The 22007-nt window shown below is 36.9% G+C and overlaps 2 protein-coding genes across 20 annotated transcripts in view; one reads left to right on the forward strand and one right to left on the reverse strand.

The window, feature by feature from the left end:
• Positions 1-875, reverse strand: part of BAZ2B (bromodomain adjacent to zinc finger domain 2B) — a 379971-nt gene extending 379096 nt beyond the window's left edge. For 13 of the 15 annotated variants that reach the window (XM_059927946.1, XM_059927937.1, XM_059927948.1 and 10 more), the window contains exon 1: positions 667-875. The gene's annotated coding sequence lies outside the window, so the exon portion shown is untranslated. The remainder of the gene's footprint in view (positions 1-666) is intronic. The other 2 variants (XM_059927944.1, XM_059927943.1) reach the window with 1 other exon arrangement.
• MARCHF7 (membrane associated ring-CH-type finger 7) overlaps positions 850-22007 on the forward strand; it is a 45436-nt gene continuing 24278 nt past the window's right edge. For 3 of the 5 annotated variants that reach the window (XR_009504195.1, XM_059927954.1, XM_059927955.1), the window contains exons 1-2: positions 851-1012; positions 15507-15671. Coding sequence is in view for 4 of the 5 variants with exons in the window: in XM_059927954.1 (XP_059783937.1) it covers positions 15519-15671 (153 nt within the window). In the remaining variant the exon portion in view is untranslated. Of the gene's footprint in view, positions 1013-15506; positions 15672-22007 lie in introns of all 5 variants that reach the window. The other 2 variants (XM_059927952.1, XM_059927953.1) reach the window with 2 other exon arrangements.

Raw genomic sequence — 22007 nt, forward strand, 5'->3', positions numbered from 1 at the left:
CAGAAACTGTGGCTTTTTTCTCTAACCTACTCCCTTTTATTCATTAGTATTCATTTACATCTTCGTTCACCACATTTATAGCTCTTTGAAAGTTTCGTTTCATTCTCATCAGACCATTTACCTCACAATTTTCCTCCCTGTTTCTAAATGGATGCATTTTTACTGAAAAATGTGTAGCTACACTACCAAAGATTAGTATCACGATTTAAAAGACATGACTGCAAAAGTACACCACCACCAACACCGAATTACCGCAAGGAACGAAAGGTCCCGGACAAATGAGCTCCAGCCTTTAAAGGGGAGAGCTCTCTGCCACCACCTAGGGCGGGCAGGGAATGGAAGGAGGGGAGGTTGGAAAGGCAGTGTTTGATTCAAGTCAATAAACATTCACTGCGCCACTCACCAAGCGCAAAAAAAAAAAAAAAAAAAAAAAAAAAAAAAAAGATGGGCGGTATTTCGAGCAGTGGGCCTTGCAGGTTTGCCAGAGAGGGCAAGAGACTGTGGCGCGGACTTGGACGCTGGGGAGCGGCAGGGCTGGATCTGAGCCCTTCACCTGGCAGGCGACGGCGGCCAACCACGGCCGGGCCTCCAGCGCCCCGCTCCCGAGGCCCGCACACTCGCCGGCCCAGCTACCAGCCCGACGGCCGACCAGCCGCAGCCGCTTACCGGTGGCGCCTCGCTGCCTCCCCGGAGACAGCCCTTCAACGGTTGCCGCAGTCAGAGCACCACCCCGCGGTGGGGTACGTCGAACCCGCCCGCAGCTCTCGGATCCGCTCAGCTCCACCACTCTCGCGAGAGGTCGGAAGACTCCGCGAAGTGGGGGAAGGAGAAGGGAGGGGCATTTAACGGTGGTGGCTGGTTCTGCGCCGGATCCGGGAGTCGGGCGGACGCCATTGTGCTTCGCGGCCGACTCTTCTGCCTCTGTTAGAGGCCTCGAACTCCGAGGAGGAAGGCGGCGGTGTGATCGCTGGGAGCGGAAGGCACCCTGTTCAGTGCCAGCTCTGGAGCAGAGGTAATAAGCTGCGGAGGCCGGGCTTCTCCCTCTCGGGGAGGGGGTTCTGAAGGCCGCGGGTGGGGGAGGGGAGGAAACGAAGTGCTGGCCTGGGGACGCCAAGGCCGCCTCCTTCCTCTCAGAATCGGGGCGGAGGAGCTTGATCCGGGACCGCGGGTACTAAGGGGAGCCGGGCACAGGCCTCCTCTGCCGGTGGCCTTTCGTCCCATGTTGGAGTTTGTGACGGGTGGAGGGGGCAGGCTGTGTGTCTTCCGAGTGGACGTGCGGCGGGCGAGGGCAAGGGGCTTGAGCCCTGTTTTGGCCTTTGGCTGCCTCCTCTTCGACTGGGGTGAGGAGGGTTCTCCGGGGCGGGCCGGGAGTGTCACGAGTGAGGTATTTAATGAGCGAGGTGTTGAAGGCAGGGAGGCTTAGGGCTCTGCCAAGCCAGCTTCGAATTGAAGGGACTTTGCCAGCCCCTTAGATGGGATAAAGATTTGCTCATTGATCGTCCCAGATCTTGAGTATCGTGATACTTTGGGATTTCTTTTGTATTGTGGTAAATTGTATGTTATTCAAATTGAACTAGGTGGTGGTATGTATAAAAACGGACCTGTTGGCGTAAGAAGTGAAATATGGAAGGCACTAGTAGTTGAATACAGTACTCCCTCATTTTGATGAAACTGCGTAGAGAAGATGAATGTGTACACACAGCAAAAATACTGTAATTCTTTTTTCCTACGAACAGACGTAAATATATGGGGAACATCTTTGTCTTGGTAATACATTGATCACGACCGTTGTTGTTTGGCGCTATTAAGAGCAAAGGTGCCAAGTGAAATTGAATTGAGTAATTTTTTTTCGATTTTGTAGGATGTTTTAGGTTTTTTCTTTTTTCATTAATAAAATAATTTAAAAATTTCCCCTTTTCTTTCTCTCATCTGTCCGTTTCTGTCTAGGACTAAGAGATAAGGTTAAAGATGAATTTTTGATTTAAAATCAAACGGTATACTGTTGTTAAAAAGGCAGACACAGACTGTAACTAGATTTTTTTCTTTTCCGTGAGATAAAATTGTGTTTCAGAAATGGGGTCAGTATTTGATTTACAGCTCTCCAGCATTTTGTGAAACAGCAGTGGCGTAGGAGGCATTAGAGGCCGGTCTGGGTTTGAGTCTTGATTTCGCCATAATTATTTAATCTCTTCCTAGAGTTGAAATGAGGATCAAATTAGATGAAGTAGTGTGTAGCAGTCAGCATGCTGGGGGACATAATACTTGCAGAATGAACTTTTGATGAATGTAAGTAGTTGGAATTGATACTAAGTCCAGTTGTTTATATTCATGCATTCTTCAAATGTTACTCTCCCTGTAATATGTCCCTCACAGAGTACTGACTGCTTCTCACACGCACAATAATATACACTTATGTAAGTTCTATACTACAAATGTTTTTAGATAAGAACATTTTACAGCTCTTTTTTTTGCCCTAAATTATACCACAGATGTAAGCATGGTCGGTAAGCATAGCCCTGAGTTTTTTTCCGAAGTTGCATGCTGGGTCAAATGTCGTGAATAAGAATGGTTAAAAATTCCTGCTTATTTAAGTACAGGCAATTTCTGTTTCTGTCACATTGGTAAGAGAGTTTAATTTCCCAGGTAAAGCACAAAGATGCCCCTATATAGACATGCACATATGTTCTATGTGAAGGTGTCAGGTAATAAGCTTGAACATAAAAAGACATCCATGGCCCCAATTTTTAACCAGCTACATATCCATTTCACACAGCTGTTCATCTGGTATATGTTCAAGAGTTGCCCGCTTAATTTTAGGAAAATAATTGTAATGGTGTAAAACTATCAAATAATGTAAAACAATTTTTGAAAGTTTGTTGTATTTTAGCTACTAGATTAGGGCTTCACATTACAAGAAGGAGGTTGACACAGCTTCTACCTTCCACAACTCACAATTTAATCATCAGACTAATGTATAAACAACAACTGCTATTATCTTAGTGTAAGTATTGATATATGGTAGTATTTGTGGGAGCACAGAGAAGAGATGTTTGATCTTGGGGGAAATTTTTACAGGAAGTATTGCTTGAACTGAGATGTGAAGGATGATTAGGAGTTTGATAAGGAAACTGAAAGTCATGGTATCATGGTTTGTTTTAGGAATGGACAGTTTGTTCCCCATAGCTGAAACAATTGAATGGAGGGTTAGAGCATGACATGAAAGACTTTCAGTAGTGTTTTAGAAAGTTAGTGCTCTATGCTGTTGGGAATAAAGAGCTGTTGTGTTCCTAAGCCAAATAAAAAATGATTTTAAATTATCTATGCTGATGCATCCTTCTGTTACTACAGATAATTAAGTGCTAGTAATAAAGAACAGTGGGGAATGCATAAGTGAAATGCACAAGGTTGTATCAAACCTTGTTTTAACCAACAAATTAAACTTAACTAATTTTAACCAACAGATTTTTAACCAACAAATTAAACTTAACTAATGAACCTTTTAACTGTTAAATAACTGAATCAACAACTGATCACATTAGTGCAATTACAATTTAAAACTGAGTAAAGATTTTGAGTTCTAAGATCTACTTGAATTCACTAAAGCAGAATTATAGTGAAATAATTTATCTTCTCAATTATTATTTTGCAAAACTTCGATTTTTAATACACTTGCTAATCATAAGATGAACACAGAAATGGGGAGCAGGATAAAATTATAATTTGAGAGTTGGCTGGGTTTTACTTTTCATGATCTTAGTTTTTAACTTTTCTTCTCTGGTCCAAACTCATGTGGTCAAAACTGGTTTTTCTTGTTCTCAAATGTATTTCTCTGTGGCTCTACTGGTTAGACTAGATAAGTTGAACACCTGGTTTTAAAATTACCTACTGTCATATACCCACTTTTGTCAATAACTTTAAGAAGGCAGATTTTGAACCTTAAAAGTTAGTTTTCATCTCTTCATTATGATCATTGCACTTCAGTGTAACGTGTTTCCCACTTTCAGAATAACTCTAAAATGGTTTCCAGTTATGGAATGAAGATTGAAACTTGACACAGTTTAAATACACTTCAAAGGAGGACAGATTATTTCAAAGTATTCTAACGTAGACTTAACATCATAGTCCTATTTTCTCATGGAGATGTTGAACTTTTTTCTAGTTATTGATAGTATTTTTTAAGACCTGGGTGTATCTTTATGTCTTAAATATTTGTCAGCTAAAAATCAAGGCATTTTTTTAAAGACCCCAAAAGTTCTGTGCTTTAGAAGTGCTTTCCTTATGTGACTACCTTTAGTTTTCATGTCTCCATGTTCACTAAGATCAATAAAACACTACGATTTCCCATTAAGAAAAAAAAATTTTTTTCCCAGAAGCAGATTTTTTAAACAAAAGTATATACCAAATAGAGGTAAATAAAGGAATTGTAACTGTGTTTATATTTCTGGAAGATTATTGGCTATTGAAATACATTGGTATTTTCTATGATAACTCTGGTCTTCATGCCATGAATTTATTGTGTAGTAATGTTGTGCTTTTGGTAATTCAGTAACTGTAACTCCCCTGGATATTAAAGACAAAGTCTAAGTTAGACCCTGAAATCGAATCAGATTTTTCATAAGACCGGATGCATAATGATAATTGTAGGAAAGTAAAAGAAATGTTACAAAGCTTTACTCTATTGCTACATAACACACCACCTCAAAACCCTGTGGGTTAAAACTGCTGTTTACAGTGTTTTTACAGCTCTGTGTGCCTGTTGGGTAGTTCTGGTTTCCCCTGGGTTCACTCATGTATCAGTTATTCAGCTGAAGGATTCAGGTCCAAGATGGCGTCACTCACATTTCTGGCACTTGGTGTTGGTTAAACATGTAGGCTTTGCTTAGTGTGGTCTTTTATGACATGGGGGTCCCAAGACAGCATTCCAGGAGAGTGAAAGTGGAAGCTATAAGACTTCTTACAGCCTTGGAAATCATACAATGTCATAGTGTATTCTTAGTCAAAGTAAGTCTCACAAGGTAGCCCACACTCTAGGGGTGGGGAAATAGATTCCACCTCCTCCCCTGCAGACCAGCAAGAGGACAATGCAAAAGGGTGTGGGTATTCAGCTGGGAGGGATTTGTAGCCATACTTTGTAATTACCACAGGTTGCTTAGAATATTTTAAGAACAGACATTCTTAAGGATGTCATGACTGGGATTTGCTTTAAAATAGAGGAGGGTGAAATAGTCAAATGTTGATAATTGTTGAAGAATGTTGTTTGGCTTCTGAAGGCTCATTATTGTCTCCACTTTTGTGTAAGTTGGAAATTTTTTCATAGTAAAAAAAAATTTTTTTTAAAGCGTACTCAGGTAACCTAAACTCCACTTTGCAAAGTGATTTTGACCTTATTTTCCATTTATTATTTACCAGAATAGAATAGTACTCTTGTTGCTTAGTATTTACTACTTCCTTTGTGGTGTACAGATACTAAGGGGTATAAACCAGCAGTACTACAATTTAGAAAGGGAATTGTTTTTAGGAGTTCTTTATAGATTTTATAGATTTTATTGTAATGTAAGATTAAAAAAAATATTTTTTCATCTGCCAGTAACTGTTTCCCTTAATTATCAAACTTAGGTCAGATACATGAAAGAAGTTTTGGAAAACTAAGTTAAGAAAACAAAACCCACCCAGATATACAGTAAACTGTGAATAATGGCTATTTTTTCCCCAATTTTGTATGCGTATACTTATATAAGGTATGTAAGTTTTCTTTACTCAGCAGCAAGTATTCTCCTGTACATAAATCTGAATGACTTTAAAAAGTCTTTTTACTATGTATTAAAGACAAATTTCAAATAATGAAAAAGCCAAAATAATGCCTACTAAGCTGTTTGTATGAAAATCTTTTAACATCTGATGGTATTGCTTAATAATAGCTGGTATTTGAGGATTATATACTGTGTGCCAGCAAAGCTCATGATATACCTGTAAAGTTGGTACTGTATTATTCCCATTTTGTAGGTGAAGAAATTAAGCATTAGATTAAGCCTAGAGTCACACCAAGTAAGGGATAGACTTAAAAGCTTGCATTCTCAAAATTATGTTTTTACAAAAGTTAGAAGTTGGCTCATATGCTAAAAATTGGGCAATGCTTAATTTATCTTGCCTATCCTGTTTCCTGTTTTGGAAAAAGAACCTTTGTTAATGAATACATTTAAAATAAAGAGAAAGTCTTAGGTGTAGGTTGTACTGTTTGTTAATATGAATGGGGCTGGGGCCTTTTTGTTTGTCTGGTCATTTGGTTTATGACTACTATGTGACTGTTGACAGATTCAGAACAAGACTGTTATTGTAGGAAGGGGACACAGTGATCTGTAGAGGATAACATGAGAGGCTCTGAGAGGATACATGTTATTTGAGAGATCCCTTTATAAGCAGAATCATCAAAAAACCTTTGAGCGTTGCTCTGCTATTTCTCTTATCTTAGGAATTAACAGCTTTCCAAATTTGTTAGAAAACAAAAATTCAAGTCCTATTTGGTAGGCAACTTGTGGCGGTGCTCAGAAAAAACTTTACTCTTAAGTAATGTGTATAACTCCTTTGTTCCAAGTGTTTTCCTATACTGCCTGAAGTTTTTCAGTTTACTTTTTCATAGTGCCCTAAATTCTACTAATTAGACATTCATGGGGGGGGGGCTACCAAGAGTGATGAGATAGAAGGTATACAGTTCAAGCAGAAGGCAAGGAGGTAGCATATGTGTATGGGAAAAAGTAAAATCAGTGTAAGTGATTGAAAATCAGTTAGCCCAGGTTGCTCTCCTGGGTTTTCAGAACTATTTCTAGCATGCTTCTAGACCTCTTTTGGGTACTTCAGGCTACCTGTTTTCTAAAACCAACTCATCTTGGTGTGCTTCTTTGTCCTCCACTCCCAACTCCCTGCAAATATATAAAGAGAAAAATGTTTTTCATCAGTATGCTGAATAATCCAATCCCTCCTCCCCCCCCCCCAACCCCCAATACATTCTTTTCTACTTGGGATGTTCTGAATCTACCTTCTATCCATATTTTGGCTCTTACTAATTCGTTTGGAGCCACTGTGTATCTTCCTAATAACTTGTCCTTAGTTTGGGGCGTGGGGGGGGTGGTTTGTTTTTAGCTGTCTCAAAATTTTTAGTAGATAGATACTGAGCCTACTAAAGCCTATAGCAGTAGTTTCTTCCCCATGGTTCCACAAAGGTAATAAAATTATTGACTTTCAGAATTGTAAGAAATGGAGGGAGCTATATAAATCTATTATTAAGGCTAGGCAAAACTGAAGTTTTGTTGGACCACTGATTGTTTCATCTTTGAAAGCTCTAATTGCCTGTCAGGAACTTAATTTCTGGGGTCCTTGGGAAGAAAAGTAATACACAACCTGCTCGTAAAAAGCTTCAGAATTGTTGCCTTATTAAAGTACAAACTTCTGAGCAAAGGACACAAGATTGCCTTTACAATCTGGATATAATCTACCTTATGTATTTATATCCTTGAGAGTCCTTCTTGTTCTCTCTCCTTTTCCAAGCCTTTGCGTTCATCCCTAACACATTATTTTCCATTTTCCAATTCTTCAACATGCTTTAGCATCTTTATGCTTTCTTCCTCTTTTTTTATTTTCTATCTTCAAAGGTCAACTCAAATGTTACCTCATCTGAAGTCTTTCTCATCTTGTTGGAAATTTTGGTTCCCCATTCAATGCTCCCATAGCATTTTCAGAACTTTCTTAAGTGTAATGATTTTTAGCAGTCTGGTATGAATGTGTAATCTAGCAATTAGTGTAATTGCTAATTATTTTAGTTGGTTTTTTGGGGGCTTCTTGACTGATTGGATCAGTTCAGCCAATTTCTCTTCAAATTTTTTCTGTGCTCTAGTTCTTTCCTTCTGTAACGCTAATTAAACGTACAGTAGTCTTTTTTACTGTTTCCTCAGTGTCTCTTAAACCCTCTCTTGTATTTACCATTATCTGTTTTTCCGAACTTCATTCCGGATAGTTTTCCTCTAGCCTATTTCCCAGTTCCCTAGTTTTTCAGTTTTGCCTAGGCTACTGGTAAATGCATCAATTTCCCAGTTTGCTAACACTAGGGCCATCTCTTCATCTGGTTCTGTTGATTCTGATCTCTTGATGATGAACTGTTGTGTTTTTTTTTTCCTTGTATTTTTGTGTCTTATAATTTTTGATTGAATGGGAAACAGTGGAAATAAAAGAATAGTAGAGACTGAGATCAATAATTTTTATGCCTAGATATGGACATACTCTTTTGTCAGACTGTTAGTGTGGTGGGTTGCGTTGGTTTAGTTTGTAGTTAAGCTGGGTTTGAACTTTATTATTGCTTTATGTATTTTCAAAGTATTGCAGTAGTGGATTGCTGCTGCATGGTGCTTAGTGTGAGGCTGGAGTGCTGGAGGATTTCTTTGAGTATTCTTTCACTAGCCTCAACTTCCTGCAGGCCCTGCACCACAGAGAGGTCTAAGGCTCTAAGGCTGTTGTAACTCCCTCAGCAGTAAACTGCTGTACCTTCCTATTTGGAGCAAAGTTCATGGTGAAAGGAGGTGTTCTATGTTTTATGCATCCTTCTCCAGTCTTAGGCGGGCTCTGTGTGCCTGATCCTCAGAGGTGGGGCTGTCCCAAGATTTATGCCCTTTTCCCTGTCTCCTGGGTATAGCATGCAGGGAGACTCCTGCCACCTCCTCCCCACCAGGGTGAACTGGAACTAGGATTTTTTTTAAGGTGGTAGTTGGAAGTTAAGTGGAAAAGGTAGGTTAGAGTTCTGGATACTGGGGCAAAGAATTTAGACTTTGCTTTTAAGGTAGTAGAAGAACAGCTGAAAGTATGATTGGGGAGTGGTGCTGTTACTAGTAGGGTGAAAAGGCCTTTAGACAAGGCCTAGTGTGGTATTATTAGAGACAAACTTTGTTGGTTTACTTAGAGTAGGCCTCATATTCAAGTAAAGTCTTGCTGAAAAACATTGTAAAATTCAATTTAAATTTGTCTGTTTTAGTATAAGTTGTGTGATAGGTTTTCAGTTGCATTTGACATGAGACTATGAGATCTTGTTAACTTGCAGATAGCATTGGGCACAGAATTTTGCATGTCAGGTAATGAGAGAATTTTTTGAGGCTTTTTACCTAGACTGAGAAAGTTTAAGTTAAGATTATTTCCGTAGAATAGATTTGAATTGTACTGTTTATAGGTGGGAGAAACTTTTTTTGGTCTAAACCTCCTTTATAGTGTTTAATGGGCCACCAAAAACATGAACTTGCTTTAAAGAGCTTTTCAGAGGTTTCCTAGGAAGCCCAGCTGAATGAAATTACCTATTAAAAATGTAGTAATTTTTTCTAGGTAACAAGCCACAGGTTTATGAGATGAAAGACTACATAAATTTTGGAGTTGGTATGAATATCTGTTTTCCACTTCTGTTGCTCATGCCAATTACTATTAAAATGCCTGAAGGTAAGGGAACACTTAACAGTGATATTAAGACTAGTTGGGGGCTTCCATGGTGGCGCAGTGGTTGAGAATCTGCCTGCCAATGCAGGGGACGCGGGTTCGAGCCCTGGTCTGGGAAGATCCCACATGCCGCGGAGCAACTAGGCCCGTGAGCCACAGCTACTGAGCCTGCGCGTCTGGAGCTTGTGCTCCGCAACAAGAGAGGCCGCGATAGTGAGAGGCCCGCGCACGGCAATGAAGAGTGGCCCCCGCTTGCCGCAACTAGAGAAAGCCCTTGCACAGAAACGAAGACCCAACACAGCCAAAAATAAATAAATAAATAAATAATAAAAATAAAGGAATTCCTTAAAAAAAAAAAAACTAGCTGGGTAAACTAGCAGTTAAATATCAGCTTCAGAGAATCTTCACAAGTTGAAAAGTTCAATATAGTAAAAATCTCAAATATTGATCATAAGATTTTTGTGGCTTTGTGGTTCATTACCTTCTTCCTGCATTTGAAGTTGAAGCAAGTTCTGAAGAATGGAAATGGAATGACCTCTTGGAGCTGTCAGTGCCTCAGCTTACTCAGACATAGATGTGTTGATAAGGAACATGAGCACACAAGTCCAGTGGATCCATCATGCCTAGGACTTGAGTGAGGCTCAGAGAGTAAAAATTAAGCATGTTAAGAATGGAAGCTTCATAGCAATGAGGGCTGTATGCAAATTGAGTGGCAAGGCATAGCAGACAGGCACGTATCTCTTCTTCTCAAGCTCATGCTTCACTATCCTATCTGCCTTCACTTACAGAATACAAGTTCAAAGGTTAAAGTATTAATAATTTCAAGATGTCAGCAGTAGAGCTTTTAATCAAGCACAGGGTCCCATGTGTCTGCATAGGTGGACACACATCTATAAACCAAGCCCTGGTGATAAGTTTTTATCTTATCACTAGAAAGACAGTTCAACTATCCAACTCTAGAATCAAATTTAAAGAAATTTAAGGAAACTAAATAGTGGCAAAAGGAAAGTAAGAGGCTATTACATTGACCACTGAGGAAAGATTGTACATATGAACTTTTTGTGCTTTACTCTTTAAGTCTTGGTTAAAAGCATTGAGCTTCAGATACTTTTTTCCTGCTAGTCTTTTTTTCTGGCTTATACCTCTTCCTTTAGAGCACTTAAAACTGTTTAAGTTGTATGGTTATTTGTGTCGTTTGTTCTCTACTAGACTACAGCTTCTTCATAGTCATTATCTTAGTAGGTTCAGTGTTGTCCCCTCTCCCTGTCCCTTTGTTTAGTATTAATTAATGTGCCTAGCACATACTAAGCATGTAAAAAACTATTTCTTGAATGAATGAACTTGAAAAGATGCCTTATAGTACCTTGTAAGTGGTCTGGTAGAAGTTTTTCAAGGACTGCTTATTTTATTTAATTTTATTCATTATTTCTACTTTTTGTGCTTTTGACCTACAACTTATACAACCAGATTACGTAAATTTTCTGGTAACACCTACATTGTCAAAATTCAATCAATTTATGTAGAGGAGTTGCCAAAAATAGTTTCATGCAGTATAAATTATAGCTCTCGGAGGACTCTGCCTCTTTGCTTTCTCCCAAGAGCTTTGTTTTGAGAGATTTTCTACTAGGTTAGTTTTATTTTGCAAGTAAGAATTGGGTATAAGTATAATCAAAGTAAACTACGAGAGGTATGATTAAGAAGCACTGTTATTAAAGAACCATCTATAGACCTGTATCTTTTTAAAGACATTTTATCTTTCCTTTTAAAATCCTCAACAAATACAGTCTCTTGTTTAGTGTTTGTAGAGCCTTCTTGATAAAATAACAAATTTGCTACTTGTTAAATCTTTTATGGGCTGTTGCATGTCAGTATTTAACCATTAGTATTTTTTCTACTAATGTATGCCTTCTTTAATTGTCCAATTCATAATTCACCTTGTTAATAAAAATTTTTGTATGGATGTATATATAGAATTTATAAAAAGCTGAAGGTAGTAAAGATTTATATTAGGTGACTGTATACTTTATCATTCAAACCAGGTCACTTTTAAGAGACAACGCAGGTACTATTAATAATTGTCGCAGGTTAATGAGCACAAATTAGGACTTTTCTGGCCATAAACTGGGACTGGTCTAGGCAAACCAGGCAATATGGTCCTCTCTGCTTAAAAGGAAAACAGCAGTCCTTTGCCTCACCCTTTACCTCATTCCCAGTCCCGCTTTCCATAGGCAGCAATCCTCACCTTTTAGCTGTTTTAGGATTTACCTTCATATTTCTAAATGATGTGTTCATGATTTTTTAGTATTATATATGTGCTTTTTTATTCACCATTGTCCTTACTTCTCCTGCCCACCTCAATCACACAGCATATTTGTAGCAAGATTGATACAGTATATGTTTACACTATCATAACTATACAAATATTAAAGAGTTCACCCAAACACTGCAGCATTTCCTTTTTCGAACAATAGCTCTGTTTTCCCAAGTTACAAAATTAATGTATTAAATTTGCCCTTTGTTCTAAGTACTCAGCATTTTTCCCCCAATTGTATCATCATCTCTGCCACGAGCCAAAATAGTTTCCGTATGATGCTATTTTTTCCTGAGAACTTTGCTTCCATTTTCAGTGATCCTGTTCCAGTCTTGATCAGTTTGCTCCCTATGCTTTCTGCGTAATTTTGTAACTGTTTCCTGGGTTCTGTGCCTGGTTCTTTAATTCTTCACACTCCCATTTTCCTAGAACCTGCTTTTCATTTAACTAACTTCCTATGGTTTTGTTTGTTTTTTAATTGTTTTTTAAAGTCTTTCATGTCTGAATACTCTTTTCTCCACCTCACATTTAGTTGCTAGATTGGAGTTCAATGCTAAATTTTTTTCTCAGTACTATAGGCATTGCTTTATTGTCTTGAGAGTTTTTAAAGTTGTAATTAAGAAACCATTCTGATTACTTTTCTTTTGTATACGACCCGTTTTTCCATTCTTGTAAGTTATAGAATCTTCTCTTTATTTCTGGTGTTCTGAAATTTCAAGATGATAAATGGTACTTAGTGTTGGTCTTTTTTCTTTGATCCTGCCCAGTACTCTTGACCCCTTTCAATGCAGAGATTTGTGTCCTTCAATTCTAGAAAAGTTCTTTCGTTTCTTTGGTAATTTTCTCTACCTTATTTTCTTTTTTCTCTCTTTCTGTAACCATAGTTACCGTCAAATGATTGATAACTCCCCTGGACAATTCTCCTGTTTTTTGAGTGACATTTTCTACTTCTGGGAGGTGTCCCAGTCTTTCTGTTGGTTTATTTTAGTGTATCACATCTCTTTTTTAAGTGTGTAACATTTTGAATTTCCACAAGCTGTTCATTATACTGATTGCTTTCTCAAGCATCCTGTTCTTATTTTATGAATGAATGTCTTTTGCTCCCTTTGAGGATGGTAATTAATTAGCTCCTTTCCCCAGATTTTCTCTTAAGTTCCTTTTTTTGTTATTTACTTTAGTCTTATGGGAGGTTTTCCTTGGATACCTAGTGATCCTTGATGTTTGTCTATTAGAGGGAAGCACTAAAAGAAGCTGATTAGAAACTCTTGGTGACTGACTAGTGGACTTTGCTTTGGGTAGGATGGTCAAATGGCAGGCTAGCTGTGTAATTGGAAGCATTCCAAATGTCAGTATCCAGAAATCTTATCTCTGGTATTTTGTTTGGTTTTCTGACAGCGTTGTAAAAACAGCACCAGGAAAGAGTTTTTGGGTCTCAACATTGAATATATAGATTTTCTTTTATTCCTTATACTTAACTTTTGCAGAGATGATTGTATATTTGCTGGGGGAGTGGGGGTGGGGTTACATGGGAGATCCTTATTCTCCAGAGAATAAATATCCTGTTTTCAGAAGAATGGTGCTAGGGGGAGAATTGGGGGTTTTACTTCTCCAAGTACAGATTTTAATTCAGCTACTCCATGCATCATCCCTTTTTTATGATACCTTGTATCTCCAGGTCTTGATTCTTTCTAGGATGCTAAAGCCAACTGCTTTGCTTCCAATTCCTACCTCTTTCTAAAAAATACCTAGAGTGTATTTTTTATCCTCTCTGCTGAATTACTCTACCTCTCCTCCGACTTTTTTGGATTTTCCAAATATAACATTGAAATCTCTTGCCTTTTATGGTCCCTTTTCCTGTTCTTTTCATAGTTAAAGCTTTTGGATTCATCGACTGTCATTTTATAGGGGTTTTGGAAAGAGGGACCAAAATAGATGCATAAGGATTACCTTGTCATGTTTAACTGGGACTTCAAACAGACCTTTTCTGATAAGCTATCTTTGATTTCATCATGTCCCAGAGTATAGCTTTTACTCTGGTTTCTCGTTAGCTAGATACTCTTAGTCGAGTAATTTTAATTGATACTAGGCTTGTGTTATGTCTTTTTCATGTTTGTTGTGTATCCTACTGCAGTATAGGCCATATGTTTTGTTGATGTTTTTGCATCTTCATCCTCTTTTTTGTCATTGCTTGACACCATGTTTTTGAGGCAGATATTGAAAAAGGAAATTCTTTTGTAGTAACTTTTAAGGTAGAATGATGCCAAAACTTAGTTGATAAGTTAATGAATTGAAAGTGAATTAGATATTTTTAACTTAAATGTTTAGATTTGAAGGTTTTAATACAGCAAATATACCTATCTAGGCTGCATATCAGGCAAGTGAAGTACATTACTTTGTTATTGCCTTAATTTCAATCCACTACCAGAAAAATAAGGGAATAATTTTTGACCTTGAAAGTGGGTAACTGGGAGGAGTTGAAGAGATTATTGTGATTTCTTTTCTTTTTACTGATACTTTCTTTTGCCCTTCTCTTTTTACTCTCAAGACTGGTGGTATCTCAGCTGTTCAGAGGCCGCATTGTAAATCCTTTCCCCAGAAAACTTTAAAAGTTTTTCTTTAATTTATAAAATTAATGTTTTTATAGCAGCCTTACTTGTAATAGCCTAAAACTGGAAACAGTCCAGTGTCCATCCACAGTAGAATAGACAAATAAATTGTGTGTATTGATACAGTGGAATATTATATAAACTAATTAGAGTGAACTTACTACAGCTGCATGCAACAGCAGAATTAGTCTCACAAATAGAATGTTGAGCAAATGAAGCCAGACATAAAAGAGTACATGTTGTATGAATCCATTTATAGAGAGAGTTAAAAAATAAGGCATAGTTAATGGTGACTCTTGGCATGTGTTGAGGAATGTTTAGTGAAGAAAACTTAGAAATTATTCTCACTTTTGAGAAGGGGAGACAGGAAAACAAATTACAGTGTGTAGTATGATGTCTTAAAAAAAGTATGTACAAAGTGGAAGTAACACTTGATCTTGTTTTAAGACTATGCCCAGGAATTGAATGGGGAATCTATAGACTTTGCAGGCACATACAAAATCCTGTGACAGCATATTGTGTTAAAGAGTGTACAGATACTACAGTATAGCTAATGCTATGGTATGAGTATCGAACACTCATAATAGGAATAACAAGAGTCAAGAGCTAATTCATGTAGGATTTTATTTACTTTTTTACTTTATTTACTTATTTAGGCTGTGCCGGGTCTTAGTTGTGGCACTCGGACTTCTTAGTTGTGGCATGCAGAGTCTTAGTTGCAGCATGCATGCGGGATCTACTTCCCTGACCAGGGATCAGACCCGGGCCCCCTGCATTGGGAGTGCGGAGTCTTACCAACTGGACCACTAGGGAAGTCCCTAGGATTTTATATAGAGAGGAAATTGAATAAAGAAAAGAGCTCAGACTTTAGAAACAACAAACCTTAGTTTCTCATCACCACTTTTATCATGTTTGCTTCATTTTATGGGCAATAGGGAACCTTTGGTGGACTTCAGACCTCTTCCTGTAGAAGGAGAGTGATGATAATCTCACAGTTTACCATACCATATTTGGTTAATTTGCATGGTTAATTCTTGATTTGAGCTGATCATTAAGGAGAGGATTAAGAATCAAAGGTTTGCATGTTTTCCAAAAGGCAATTAATCAAAATTTGCATTTCACAGGAAACATTAAGAATGGAGTCTAAACCTTCAAGGATTCCAAGAAGAATTTCTGTTCAACCCACTAGCTCTTTAAGTGCTAGGATGATGTCTGGAAGCAGAGGAAGTAGTTTAAATGATACCTATCACTCAAGGGACTCTTCGTTTAGACTGGATTCTGAATATCAGGTAACATCTTAATTTGGAATGTGTGTACATACACAGTCTCATTTTCAAAATCCTTGGGGCCATGTGATTTTCTGGATTTTAGAAAAGTAGTAGAGTGTTTTTATAACACCCTCAGCTGGATCTGAGGCATCCTGTAATCAAAAGATTAATATATCTGCAGCAAACTGATTTAATGTTCCACACTAGCAAAAACTTAATGTTTTTCAAAGTTTTGAACTTAAGAATTTTGAATAAGGGATTGTGGTCATAAATAAAATGTTCATAGTTTCCAAAGACTTGGAAACCTTTTAACCTAAAAGCATTGAAGTATCAGTTGAATTAACAGGCTGTCTTTTACATGAATTATGGGTTTTATTTTTACAGTTAGTAATGAGTTTGCATTGATTCATAATCTACATAAAGTAATCTAAGTTCCTTTTATGTAGCTAATTTTCCTTAGGACCAATAACACTTTGGTTTTTGAAATAGTTTATTTGTGTTATAACAATGGTTGTAATATAAACAGTGTAGATTTCAGAGGCATGGTTTGTAGCTTTAAAGCAGTTTATCTTGCTCATCTTTCAGATGTTAAGTTTATTGCATTATTGGCTGAACGCCTCATTAAATCGCAGGAGATTTGCAAAAGTCTGATGTTTCGGTAACTGACTCTAAGAGAATCCTTTAGTGAAAATGTCTAAGTCTTAAGTAATATTTATATATTTATATATCATGCAATGTACTATATGACAGGGTCATTCGAAAGTTCTTCTGTGTAGTAACAAGCATTTTATAAAATACTCAGAGAAAGACAAATGAAATAAAATAATTTCTCTAAAATGCCCATATTTACTGCCAACCTGCTGACATTATGTGTACTGTTTACTTGGACTTATTTTAAATGTTGTTTGATAATGTATTTTTTTTACTCTGTTGCTAGGCAAGAATACGCTTACCAGAGGTGCAGAATAACATATTTTCCATTCTACAGAAATGTTGTGGGTTAAATGATTGTGACTTGTTAAGAGCACACAATTGGGGTTTTTTCCTATATTAATGAAATTTTGTCTACTGATCTTTGTCTAATTTTTCGTATAGCTAATTAGTGAGGAACACAGACTCTGAAACCAGACTAAAAGTCTTGAATATATTTAGAAAACTTATTGACAGTCACTTTAAAATAATATTTTCAAACTTCTTCTTCCAGCTTGTTCTTAATGTCATAGATTATTCTGAAAGTCTAATTTTTCATTGTGGAAGTTAAACAAATGCAAACATGTAAAAAAAATTTAAGTGTTTTATTGATTCTTAATAAGATTAATCAGTTTTATAAATTTTAGTGTTTTCCTTAATGTTTTTCAGTTATTTTAAGTGGTTTCCAATCTTTTTTTTTTCTTTCTTTAATGGGTTATACGAATATTTCCAATCTTGTCAACTATTCGTAGGCTGCTTTGCTCTTTTAGTTTTGATTTAGGAACTGAAATTCCTGTGTTCTTGAGGAAAGTACTTTTCTGTTTCCTCTTCTGTGAAATGATGATAATGGTAATTTTCTCACACAGTTACTGTTAAAATTAATTGGAAGAAATAATACATGTAAAGCACTTAGAACAACAGTGCCTGGAACCTAGTCAGAGTTCAGATGTTACAGGTTATAATTATGATTGTTACTGCTGTTATCATTTCCTGGGTTTGCATTGGTTTAAATAGATAATTAATATCCTTAGGGGACAGTATAATATGTTATCAGAATATTTAAATTATATATCACACATTTAGTTTTATTTAATATTCTTAAGATTATTCAGCAAGATGTGTATTTAATGAATGAAAGAGACCTTTGAATATCAAAGGGAGCTTTTATGGTTAATTGCTGATATTTTCTGACTCAAAACTGTCTGAGACACAACACTCCCCCCCCCCTTTTTTTTAAAATAAATTTATTTGTTTATTTATTTATTGGCTGCGTTGGGTCTTCATTGCTGTGCGCGGGCTTTCTCTAGTTGCGGCCAGCGGGGGCTACTTTGTGTTGCAGTGTGCGGGCTTCTCATTGTGGTGGCTTCTCTTTGTTGTGGAGCACAGGCTGTAGGCACGCGGGCTGCAGTAGTTGTGGCGCACGGGCTTAGTTGCTCCGCAGCATATGGGATCTTCCCGGACCAGGGATCAAACCCGTGTCTCCTGCATTGGCAGGTGGATTCTTAACCACTGTGCCACCAGGGAAGTCCCTCCCCTTCTTTATTAGTGAACCTGAAGCTTCAGAAAAGAGGGTCAGAACAGGGCATAGTAGTTCAATCTCATTTACATTATGGATCAGATGATAAGAAAACACCTTATTTATACAGTGCTTGACATTTTGCAGCACATTTTTAATTTTTTTTTTTTAAATTATTTATTTATTTATTTATTTAATGGCTGTGTTGGGTCTTCGTTTCTGCGGGAGGGCCTTCTCCAGTTGCGGCAAGTGGGGGCCACTCTTCATCACAGCGCGCGGGCCTCTCACTATGGCAGCCTCTCTTGTTGCGGAGCACAGGCTCCAGACGCGCAGGCTCAGCAGTTGTGGCTCACGGGCCCAGTTGCTCCGCGGCATGTGGGATCCTCCCAGACCGGGGCTCGAACCCGTGTGCCCTGCATTGGCAGGCAGACTCTCAACCACTGCGCCACCAGGGAAGCCCACATTTTTAATTTTTAATCTTAGTTAAATAGGACAGATGCTTGTGTTATTTCATAAATAAAGATCTGAAATCTGGAAAGATAAGTGGTTTCTCCCAGTCACAGGATTAGTATACAGTGTACCTGAGCTGAAGAATCTAAGACTTCTGGATAGCATTGTGTCTTTGGGAAATGTAGGTTCTAAGTTCCAAACAATTGATTTTCTAAATGTCTTTTGGTTCTTGGCCATTTGTAAGCTGGGCTGCCTCTGCTATTAATCTTGCTGATATTTCTGTTACTCTATCTTTAAATTTTTGTTACAATTTGAATGGTAGAAAACTGTGATCACCTTAATCTCTTTGGTAACAGTAAGTAGAATATTAGATATTTTTGGAAAGAAAATTTAATTTATGTAATTCATATTGTTAAAAGTGAAAATTTGGGAGTATTCTGTGAATATGTAATTATTTTTGTTACTTTTATATATTTTTCTGTAACTTAATTTGAGCAACCCCTAATCCCACTTCTTGCTTTGTGGAGAGATTGATTACTTTTAATATGAAATAATAAAATAGGCTTTTTATGGAGGTTCTAGGTGCTTTTTACAGTTTTTTTACATCTTTTTCTAGTTTGTATATTAAGTTACAGAACTCAGTACTATTGCATATTTTGCAAAGTATGTATTTTCAAGAATTAAAATAACCAATGGTCATTAACCTTTTTCTTGCTCATTTTGGTTTGTTTGTTTATCTGCTACAGAGGTAGTTTCCAGGGAAATACATACACATATACATACATACACACACAAAATTAGACAAGAAAATGAAAATAGTTTGAAATGCAATCAGGAAAATACAAATAAAATACTGAGAGTGAGTTAAGGTTGGCTATAACATTGATATGCATTTGTAAGCCCTTGCAGTATTCTAAAGTTAAACTCCGGCCCTTGTGTGGGTGTCAGGGAGATCACAGGGAAACACAACCAGGTCTATAAGGTGTTTTGTTCATAAGGAAAAGGAAGCAATGCTTGGCAGTTTAGTCGAAAGCGGGGACAGTGAATGATATAGAAGACAGTGTCTTTAGGGCAGTATTCATACTATAAGTATATACCTAGTTTAGTGAAACTATTTCTTGGTAAACAGTATATGCAAAGGGCATGATGTCAAAGTACAGGTCAGTGAAAACAGTTCTGTAAAGGGACAACAGAGTGATCTAAATAGTAACATTCTTGTAGTCTATCTTGATCCAGATATTAATCCTAGGATATTTTGAGGGATAAATGGACTCCTAGTCATTCCATTTTGTGTAAATATAAGGTTTCTTACCTAGATTTCTCATAAAGTTGGGCATCATGAATCCATACATTCTTAAGATCAGCTGTCTTTTTTGTGATAATTGAGAAGACTTACTATAATTATTAGTTAGTTCCAGGAGTTTTTCTTTCAGATTTTTTGTATAATCATGTCATCTGCAAGTAAGGTCTTTCTTCCCAATCTGTATACCTTTTACTTTATTTTCTTGCCTTATTGCATTAGCTAGAACTTCCAGTACAGTGTTGAAAAAAGAGTGGTGAAGTGAAAATAACAAAGATCAGAACATAAATAAATGAAATAGAGATTAAAAAGACAAAAAGATAAGTGAAACTAAGAGGTGGCTTTTTGAAAAGATAAACCAAATAGACATATCTTTAGCTAGACTCACCAAGAAAAAAAAGACTCAAATAAATAAAATCAAAAATGAAAAAGGAGATGTTACAAATTTGCTCATATATTGCTCATATTTTGTTCAGGATTTTTGCAGCTGTGTTCATGAGAGATAATGCTCTATAGATTTCTTTCCTTATGTCTTTGTCTGGTTTTGGAATTAAGGCAGTGCTTGCCTCATCATATCATAGAACGAGTTAGGAAGTATTTTCTCTGCTGCTTTCCTCTGAAGGAGATTGTAGAGAATTAGTATAACTTCTTCCTTAAATGTTTGATTGAATTCTCCAGTGAACCCATGTGGCTTGGTGTTTTCTGTTTTGAAAGCTTACTCTTGATTCAGTTTATGAGTTATAAGTTTTTATATATTCTAGTTACAAGTTCCTAATTAGATATATGATTTACAAATATTTTCTCATTAAGGTTCTTTTTTGCTGTACTGTTTTAAGGGCATTTGCATTGGGGATATTTTTTAAACTTTTTTAGAAGTAATTATTTTCTGAATGCAAATACTGACTTATACAGTACTAATGGTAAATAAATAATGATTTCATTGACTGTCCTTCCCGAAAACCTCTTGTTGGAAGGGCAACCTAAATAAGTATCATGAAGATAAAAATAAGTAAGTAAATAAAATGAAAATTGGATGCCTGCTAGTAGTTACAGAATGTTTGTAAACTTCCCTTCCGTCCATTAAGTTTTCAAACTGTTTCATATGATTTCTCAGATACACAAAGTAGTATTCAGCTACTTTGGTTGGGCTAGACAGCCCCCTGCACATACCATACAATTTTCCTTTCTAATCACAGATAGCCTTTTGAGTTGAGAGTAACTCATAAAAATTGTTTATTACAGGAGCCAAATCTGTTACTTATTTGGGGTAGAGACTGGAAATTTAGTGAAAATGAGAGAGAACTCCATGGAACTTGAATGGATATTTAATAATTCTATCCACATCTTATTTTCATATGAATGTTCTTAGTCTGAAGGTAATGAATGCAAAAAGATTAATTGGACTTATAAAATTAAAAAACTAGTGAGTCAAGTGATACCATGAAGAGAGTGAAAAGACAACTTACAGAATGGGAGGAAATATTTGTAAACGATACGCTCTCTGACAAGGAACTTGTAACCAGACTATGTAAAGAACTCTTACATCCTAACAAAAAAACCCCAGTTTAAAATGGGTGAAGGACCTGAATAGACATTTGTCCAAAGATATACAAATGGCCAGTGAACGCATAAATAGACGCTCAACATCATCAGCCATTAGGAAATACAGATGTACACTATAATGAGACACCACTTCATACCCACTAGAATGGCTAAAATAAAATTAAAAATTGAGACAATAACAAGAGTTGACAAGGTTGTGGAGAAATTTGAACCCTCATAAATTGCTCATGGGGTTTTAAACTGGTACAGCCACTTTGGAAAACGGTTTATTAATTTTTCTAAAAGTCAAACTTTGAGGTATTATATGACCCATTAGTTACACCCAAGAAAATTAGAAACGTGTCTACACAAAACTTGAACACAAACGTTCATAGTAGCATTATTCATAACAGCTAAGAAGTGGAAACGACCCCAAAAGTACTTTTTTAAGCATCCGGTGTCTGCAAGGCAGTATACTTAAGTATACTTTGGAGACAGACTCTCCCTGATTTCGTTTGGCCACCAATAGTTCTAGATAGCAAAAGAGATAAGATAGTGTATAAATGAACCCCATACTTTAATTGTTAAAAGAATTCAGAGGGGAAAAAAGCTAATTGCTTCAGACTGAGAATATTTGAACAGTGGACAAAATTGGATTGGTAGGAACCGGGGAAAAGTTTGGTTTTGAATTTAAGCCAGCAGAAAAACTGGTCAGAGCTTAATTTTCCTCTCCTATACTGATATTAACAAGTATTTTTGTCTCTAGGATGACATACAGGCTACCTTTTAGAGTTGTGAGTCATAAAAATTGCCGAACAGTGAGTGTGTCTTTATCTCACCAGTGGCCAGTGCCAGAAAA

Source organism: Balaenoptera ricei, chromosome 7 (genome assembly GCF_028023285.1).
Source record: "Balaenoptera ricei isolate mBalRic1 chromosome 7, mBalRic1.hap2, whole genome shotgun sequence".
In the NCBI taxonomy this organism is placed as follows: Eukaryota; Metazoa; Chordata; class Mammalia; order Artiodactyla; family Balaenopteridae; genus Balaenoptera; species Balaenoptera ricei.